The sequence below is a fragment of the Neopelma chrysocephalum genome, unplaced genomic scaffold (assembly GCF_003984885.1).
Source record: "Neopelma chrysocephalum unplaced genomic scaffold, ASM398488v2 Primary Assembly neopelma1_141, whole genome shotgun sequence".
In the NCBI taxonomy this organism is placed as follows: domain Eukaryota; kingdom Metazoa; phylum Chordata; class Aves; order Passeriformes; family Pipridae; genus Neopelma; species Neopelma chrysocephalum.
In genome coordinates this window covers 604555-613587 of record NW_020897803.1, presented here as the reverse complement: position 1 = coordinate 613587, position 9033 = coordinate 604555, and the positions used below count along the sequence as shown (strand labels likewise).

The following is a 9033-nucleotide window of genomic DNA, read 5'->3' as shown; positions in this document are numbered from 1 at the left end:
AAACACACCCCAGCTCCCTGAAACCCATCCCAGCTCCCCGAAATCCATCTCAGCTTCCCAAAAACCATCCCAGTTCCCCAAAACCCATCCCAGCTCCCTGAAACCCATCCCAGCTCCTCGAAACCCACCTCAGCTCCCCCAAAACCCACCTCAGCTCCCTGAAATCCATCCCAGCTTCCCCAAACCCATCCCAGCTCCCTGAAACCCATTCCCGCTTCCCAAAACTCATCTCAGCTCCCCAAAAATTATCCCAGCTCTCTGAAACCCATCCCAGCTCCCCAAAACCCACCTCAGCTCCCCCAAACCCACCCCAGCTCCCCGAAACCCACCCCAGTTCCCCCGGATGGGTTTTCCTTGTGTGGTTTTCCCGGTGTCCTGCCTCCACCGGGCTGCTCGCCAACACATCCCTCTCGGGGGCTCCTCCCCGTGAGTTGCCATGGCTACTGGCTGTGACACTGTGACAACTCTGCTGCTCGGCTGAGCCTCTGCCTTCCTCCCCTGGGTGTGCAGGGGACCCGGGGATGTGCAGGGGACCCGGGGATGTGCAGGGGGGACCTGGGGATGTGCAGGGGACCCGGGGATGTGCAGGGGACCTGGGGATGTGCAGGGGACCTGGGAATGTGCAGGGGACCTGCTTGGGGGCTGTCCCCTCCCAGCAACCCCAGCCCAGGGCTTTCACACCTTCACAGGACCTCGCACGGGATGCCTTGAACATCCCACAGGCAATTTAAATTTAAATTTAAACCTCCAGTGCCCCCTTCCTTTCCCCCCTCTCAGACCTTCTACATCCATTTACATCCAAATAATGAGTGGTCCAAGTCCTGACCTGCAGCCCACCAAAGTGGGAACATCAGACCACGGCAGCCAATAATTCCCCTCCCCCCCCCCCCCAGTTTTAGGAATTAATTTCACAGAACCATAATTGACATAATCATCCTTACTGGTCCTTACACACAGGAGGCCCAAAAGCATCACATTGGTCAGACCTGGTGCCAGGGGAGCAGGGTTGGGATGGGTGTGGAGAAGGACACCTGGAATCAGATGATCCAAACGGTTGTTGGTGCCTCATCCCTGGAAGTGTCCAGGGAAGGGCTGGAGCAACCTGGTCTGGTGGAAATCCCATTGGAATGGGATGATCTTTAAGGTGCCCCCCAATCCAAGCCGTTCTGGCACGAACTAATTTGATTAATTAATACACAGCTCCTCTCCAGAAGGCCACTGGTTTCTTTAAACATCACCACCTTCTCTTTTTCTCCCCTTTCCGAGTCAGACGAGCTGTGAAGCACCTGCAAAGCCCTTTTAAAGAACAAGAAGAGCAAAGCAGCAGCCAGGCACCACTTGCTGGGCCCTGGTGACCTTGCAAAGCGTTCCAGAGAGGAACCCCTGGCTGCTTTCCAGGAGGGCACCTGCAAGGTTGGGTGGATAAACCTGCTGGAGCTCACTGACAGAACAAAACCCAAATGAAACCAACCAACCGAAACCTAAAAACCCCAAACAAACAAACCAACCAACTAAAAAAACCAAACAACAAAACCAAACCAAACAAAAAAACAAACAATCAAAAAAACCAAAAATAAAACAAACAAAAGCCACAAACAAACAAAACCACAAACAAACAAACAAACAAAAGCCACTCAAAACATAAAAAAAATTAAAAACAAAATTTAAAAAAATTTAGAAATTAAATTAATTTTTTAAAAATTAAATTTTAACAATAAAAAATTAATTTTAAATTTTTTTAAAGAAAAACAAACAAACATAAAACCAAAAAAACCACACAAAAATACAACAAACAAAACCACAAACAAACAAAAAACAAAACAAACAAACAAACAAAAAAACCCACAAAACCCCCACTCAAAACATAAAAAAAATTAAAAACAAAATTTAAAAATTTTTTTAAAATTAAATTACATTTTTTTTAAATTAAATTTTTAAAAATTAAAAATTAATTTTAATTTTTTAAATTTTTTTTTTTTTAAAGAAAAAGTAACAGCCTTCCAACCTTCCCAGTACCAAACCCCTTTATTTTGTAGTCTCAGCAGCCCAGCTTGCAGCCAGCTCAGTGAGCAGCAGGAGTCTCTCCACATGCACAAAGTGCTGCAGGGTCCCCTCAGGTGGAGGCATCGTTTGAGCAAAACAAAAAAAAAAAAAAAAAAAGTATTAAAAAAATGTGTTCCTTTTACAATGAGCTATTAATGGAAATAAAGCAGTTATTAATAGAAAGTAAAATGTGTTTGCCATAGAACACCTGCAATGCTGGGGCTGAGGAGGAGAGACGAGTTGGAGGTCAAAGGAGGACAGCCCAGTTTATGTGTATGTTATTTTTAATATAAATAAATATATATTATATAAAATATAATACATCATCTATAAAATAGATGACTATAAAAATAAAATAAATAATACATAAGTACAAAAATCTAAACATAAAAATACATATAAATATGTATACAAAAAATACGAAGGACGTTGGAAGGATATCCAGAGTAATGAGTTACAAATCAAGAGAAACAAAACTTCCACCCTATAAAACTTCCCTACAACAGGCCTGGGGACCGTGGCAGCAGGAGAGCATCCTTGCTCCTGCCCTGATGGGGCATGGCTTGGCTGAAGATATCATACAAATATATATATATTGAGTATATATATGTGAATACATTCAGCTCAGAGCAAAGAACAGCAAGATTGATGTGGGATGGAGCACAAGGTACTGGGAAAGCAAAGGCTTGTGCAGCCTGCAGGAGACAGGAACAGCAAAGGTCACGGTCTGAACGTGAGAGGAGCCAAATCTACAACTGCTGCTCGTGATTTAGTTGGAAAAGACAGAACTGGGGGCCTAAATGAGCTGATTCCTCTCCCTTCTTTTTTTTTTTTAAATCTACAACTGCTGCTCGTGATTTAGTTGGAAAAGACAGAACTGTGGGTCTAAATGAGCTGATTCCTCTCCCTTCTTTTTTTTTTACTGTTTGTGTCACAGCCTGAAGCCACCAGTGGAAGTGGGATGTGCTCCTGCATCCCAGGGAAGCTGGTGGTCCCCCCAGACACGGCTGTGTGGGACAAGGGGAGGGGGAGAGATGCTCGACACGTCTTTGGATGTAATAACTGACTTAGCAGACAAAAGAAATGTGAAAATCTACCAGGTTTCAGCAAAGCATTTTTATCCAAGGAAGGCCATGTGGGAAATCCTTAATTAAGCCAGTGAACACGAGCATGAGCAGAGCAGAGGGGGACGACGATGCTGCAAGGTTGAGCTGCAGCCTGGAAGGAGGTTAGCAGTGTTTAACATTTTTAAGGTTGACTTTGGCATAAAAAAAAATGTAGGGCAGCACTAATGAGACCTCCCAGTGCCACCAGGTGGTCCGGCAGCACCAATGGGGAGCGGGATCAGGGAGGCACAGGGGAAGGCAGGCACTGACCTTGGCTGCTGGAAACCAGCAGGACTAAGTGCCAGGCTCGGGACCAACCACCAGGATCTTCTGCTGTGGGATGGGAGCTCCAGGGGTGGAACTGCCTGAGGAGAACAGCGTGGACATGCTGGTTTTTATCCAAGGGTAAATCCAGAGGGATTCACGATGAATCCGTGAGACCCACAAACATGAGGCTCGGGAGCCTCAGCACAAATGGGCACCTCACCTCCAAAGGGCAACACTCTGTTTACTGAACAGATTTCACCCAGGGAAGAGCTGGAGAGGAAAGGTTGACACGGGGAGTGAACAGGAGACTAAAAATATTTGGACTTGCCCAAAGGATGTGGGCGCCGTACCCGGGGACACCAAGCAGTGACACCTGGGCAGGAGGAAGGCACTGAGCAGCCCAACAAAACAGCCAAAAGAATAAAGCAGAAAGAAAAAAAAACCCAACAAAACAGCAAACTACAAAAGGAAAGAGAGAAAGAAGGAAGGAAGGAAAGAAGGAAACCCAATAAAACAGCAAACAACAACCTGTTGTTGACCCAGGCTGGAAATGGGTTGCAAACCACCAGAGACTGAGGTTCAGAGGGTCCCATCCAGCCCTGTGGGCCTAAAGGTCCCTGCTGGGGTGACACAGATGAATGGGAGCAGTGGAAAAATTGCTCAACCTGGCCTTGGACACTTCCAGGGATCCAGGGGCAGCCACAGCTTCTCTGGGCAACCTGTGCCAGGGCCTCACCACCCTCACAGCCAACAATTCCTTCCCAATATCCCATCTAGCCCTGCCCTCTGGCACTGGGAAGCCATTCCCTGTGTTGTCCCCAGTCCCTCTCCAGCTCTCCTGGAGCCCTTTAGGCCCTGCAAGGGGCTCTCAGCTCTCCCTGGAGCCTTCTCTTCTCCAGGGGACCCCCCCAGCTCTCCCAGCCTGTCCCAGAGCAGAGGGGCTCCAGCCCTGGCAGCATCTTCAGGGCCTCCTCTGGACTCTCTCCAGCAGCTCCAGGTCCTTGTGCTGTTGTTCCCAGGGCTGGAGCAGCTCTGCAGGGGGGTCTCACCTGAGGGGGCAGAGGGGCAGAATCCCCCCTTTCCCTGCAGTGGGATCAGCCCAGGGCAGGGGGGCTCTGGGTGCCATCACATGCTGCTGGGTCATCTCAAGCTTCAGCCTGGTGTGGTCTCGATGCATCATCCCCTTCCCTGCAGTGGGATGGGGCACCAGATGGTCTTGGCAGGTCCTTCCAGCCCTGCATGTCCACAGCTACAGTGGTGGAGCCCAAATTCCCTGCCTGTGTGTATCCTGCCCCAGCCTTCCCACACGGACATCCCTCCCCAGGTTACCTCCTCCCTGCCTTCCAAACCCACACAGCCAGTCCCCAGTGCTGACTCATTCATCTCTACAGCTACTACAAACTCTCATCTGCTCCACATCTTTTGTACCTCCAGGGCCTGAGATGAATGACAGAACCCCAGCAACAGGCAATTCATTAATACCAGGGCCAGGCCAAAATTTTCCTTTATTGTTTTTGTTTCCTCTGCCAGGAGAGGAAATTGGTGGGGGAGAAAAAAAAACTAATTGCTTTGGTAAAGAACTGGAAACCTGGTTTGTGCAATATTGCTTCTCTGGGGGAAATTCATGGCCTTAGTACTCATTTTGATACCCTGCGAAGGGGGTGAAGTGTTTCCTCTCCCTTTTATATCTTTTGTCTTCAGGAAATAAAGGTGACAAAAGGAGAAGGATGAAAGACAAAGAAGAAGAAGAAGGGGGGGGGGGGAACACCCAAGAAACACCTAATTCTGGCCTTTTCCCATATTTTCCAGACAAAAATATAAAGTATTCACTCATTCCTTATTACATTTTTGCCAAATGTGCTTCTAATTGTCCCACACCCCCAGCAAATGCCACTGTCTGAACATTTTGTCACCTGCTCTCTCTGGTCCCAGATCCCCAGGGAGAACTCTGGGGGGGAGAAGAGCTCTGCCCACCCCTTCCAGGGGGAGAAATCCCCTCCCAGGCACTGCAGAACTGGGGTCACAGGGTCACCCCTGTGCCCAGTACACATAAAGCCCCCAGTGGTGCCACCAGATCCTCCTACAAGACATCTGAGAACTGAACAAGGAAAGGTTCCATCCACCAGGGGGTGGCCAAATTATTGTTAATGAGTAAATAAATATATAAATAGTAAAAATACTGTTAATAATATAAATAAACAATAAACAATACACATAAATGCTACTTATTCTGTAGGATCCCTGAGCACAGGCAGCCTCCAGCAGACATCCACTGCTGCTCTGGCCTCTCCAAACCAACAAATCCATGATCCTTGTGGCTGGGAGGAGCCTCCATCCTCCATGGACACCACCACCAGGCACCACCTCTGCTCTGCCCCTCCGGGCAGACCTGGCAGGAGCTCACCTGGGCTCTGCAATGTTCATCTGCCTTGGTACACAGAGGTTAAAAAAGGGGAATTGCTCCCTTTGGCACGGACTTCCCCCATGACCTTGGGCTGGCTGCTCGCTCCATCCCGTGCTCTCACAGGGAAATAATGCCCAGGGGGGACAGAGTCAGCTGAAAACCCACTCCTGGTGTGCTCTTTGGCCGCACCAAGGAATTGTTTGCCAGGCCTGGAGCGTCACATTACGCTGATGTGCAGCAGTGGCAGAGCACTGTAAGGAAACCTCCCCTGCCCTCTGCTGCTGGCCAGCAGCACCAGCCCATCCCTGCACGAGCAGGACAAGCCCCATGTGAGCCATCCCTGCTCCTCCCTAGTCACCAGGAGATAGTCTGGGCTGCTGGGTGGCCCCCAGGGTTGCCCAGACAGGCTGTGGAGCCTCCATCCCTGGAGATGTTTCAGCACCCACCCAGTGTGTGAGCAGCCAGGCCCTTGGTAGCAACAAGGATTGGGAGCATTTGGCTTTTTAAAAAGAACCCAAACAATAAACAACGCTTAGGAGATGCCTAATTTGAACAGAAAATGAGAACAATTAGCCACAACATCACTTATGCATTAATGAAGAGATGCTTATGTTCCAGGGCTGAGCATCAGAGCAAACACTCCTCCTGCAATATGCTGCAAGGAAGGAAAACATGGAATGGGAGTGCAGATGAGGACCCAAGTGGAAAGAGAAGCCCTAAGGGTGTCCTGAAAGCCAAGGAGCAACAACAAGGAGAGCTGAATCCTTCTAGTTCCTCCTAGACTTAAGATCCCAGCTGACCCAACCCTTTCCTTGGGGAGAAACCCCAACCCAAGTGCTGTAGGAATTTGCTGGAGCAGGCTGGAGGGATGGGAAGGTGACCAATCTGCATTTAAATGTGCAAGTAAATAAGTCCAATTATCCTTTGCAGCAGTGGGAGAGAGGCATCACAACTCCCCAGCTCCAGGAGGGCTTTCTGCTTTAGCCCTCCCACCCCCAGCACAAGCCCAGCCCTTGCAAGGTGAGCAGACAAAAACCCCAGCCTCAGACCCCAGCTGGCCACGGCAGATTAAAGGGCTGTGTCACTCCTGGAAAACCCTTTTCCCACACACTCCACCCCCGCAGAACAGAGCCCCCGAAAATCCCTGGCCATTTTCCCCTGTCTCAGCCAAGCAGCACCGTCACACCTGGATGCTCCTGAGCCTCCAGCACCGCTCACATCCCCAGGGAGAGCCAGAGCTGATGCTGAGCGACAGCAAAAGTCAAAATCTCACTGCTTGAACCACCCAGGGATGAGGGACAGGAGGTGACTGTCAGCTCTGCTGTGCCACACAGTCATCGGTGGGACAGGGGAGCCAAACCCCAGCTTCGGCTCGGATCTGCACGGATGTGCCACCTGTTTGATGGCTGGGTGTCACCTCTAAACCTCCCCGAGGAGGAAAATCAGTCATTCAAAGGCACAAACACCCCGGCGTTCACGCGGCCACGGGGAGAAGCGAAAAGGCTGCGATGACACTTTTGTCACCGCAAACCCCCGCGTTTGCTCCCCGCCACCTCCACCCCGGGCTCGGCGGCGGTGGGCTCTGCCAAGGAAAGCTCTGGAAAACACAACCGCAGCAAACCCTCCTTGCGAACACGTACGTGCAGGGCAGCCGCCCCATCACTTTTGTTTTGCATTCCCAACGCATCCAACTCCTTCGCCGAAGGGAGAGGAACAACGACAGCGGCTCGCGGCGAGGAGCTCCGCGCCCCGAATCCCAAACGAGGTCTCTTGTTCGAGGTGAAATAAGGGCACCCGTGTCTGCTCGTGGGGGGACCCGGGGATGTGTCATCCCCCCCCCCGCGCCGCGTTAAACATGGCAGCATCCGAGGCTGCCCCACCCAAGCGGCCTGGGATGCGTGTCCTGCGGCCCTGCGAGGCTTTGTCTCGGGGGGTGCCCGGCCCGGGACGATTCCCGGGACCCTCCTGCGCGTGGGGCACCCCACCCGCGCGTGGGCCCCTTGGGATGCTGCTCCTTTGGGTCGGCTGCAGCGCGACATCCAGGGATGCGCTGGGAAAGGACCAGAGGCCACTCGCACATCCCGGGGACGTGACCCCAGACAGTCCCCCTGCGGGAATCCCAGGCGGGGGGCGTCTCTGGATTTTGGGATGCGGGGGGAGGGACCGCACACACACAAAGACACTCAAACCTCCTGCCAACCCACCCGACAAAAAGCGGGCATGTATTCACCACCCGCACAACATCTACTGCCCCATCACCGACCTCAGAGAGGGGGGGGATTTTAAGGACAACCCCCCCGGGGGGGGGGATGTGCGAACCCCCCCAGAATGTTTCACAGCCTCTCTCGCAGGGTGGGATGCTCCTCCCGGGGACGTGCAAAGGGGGACCGGAGAAGGGCTGGCGAGGGGTCGGCAGGTTGGGGGGCTGGACGGGGGGTGTCTCACCTGTAGGACGAGCTGACCCCCGCCGCCACCTCCTCCTTGATCTGCCTGTTGAGAGCATCGGCGGCCGCCCGGCCCCTGCCCGGCTCCGCCGGCTGCCCGCCCGCCTCCTCCGCCTTCTTCCGAGCCTTGTCTCTCCCGTCCCCGGCCCGCACCGCTTTGGGATGCTCATCCTCCGCCTCGGGGTCTTCCTCCTTCTTCTCGGGAGCGATGTGCACCTTCCGCCGCTTCTCCTGCGCCGGTTTCTCCGGGGAAGCGCGGTCCAAGGCCAGCACGGGGGAAGGGCCCGGTTTGGGGATCCAGGGGTGGTCGCCCCGCTTGGGGATGGGCCAGGCACGGAAATCCTTCTGGTACTGCGTCTCCTTCTCGAAGGGAGTGTCCGAGGGCTGGTACTCGCTCTTGGGCTTGCAGCTCGGCTCGGGCCGCTGCACCTTCCAGGGCTTGTAGTCGTGCCGCATCACCGAGTCCGCCGGGGGCGAGGCGTGCGGGGCCGGGCCGTGCGGGGCCGGGCCGGGCCGGGCGGCACCGGGACCCGGCTCCCCGCCCGCCGCCGCCTCCCCGCCCGGCTGGGTCTCGATGGGGGCCGCGGGGCGCGGCGGGGCCGCGGGGGGATGCTCGGTGGCCTCCGAGTACTTGGTGAAGACGAGCGGGACGGCGATGTCCGCCTTGTCCAGCTGGTTCCAGAAGCGGGCGATGCAGCAGGCGCGGGTGATGCAGGGCCACGCCATGGCGGCCCCGCCAGCCCCGCACCGCCAGCGGCACCGGCACCGC

At 53.3% G+C, this 9033-nt stretch overlaps 1 protein-coding gene across 2 annotated transcripts in view; it reads right to left on the bottom strand.

Moving 5' to 3' along the window:
• MAP6 (microtubule associated protein 6) overlaps positions 1-9033 on the bottom strand; it is a 32089-nt gene extending 23056 nt beyond the window's left edge. For both annotated transcript variants that reach the window (XM_027699811.1, XM_027699812.1), the window contains exon 1: positions 8266-9033. In XM_027699811.1, the coding sequence (XP_027555612.1) occupies positions 8266-8990 (725 nt within the window). In that variant the 5' untranslated portion in view covers positions 8991-9033. The remainder of the gene's footprint in view (positions 1-8265) is intronic.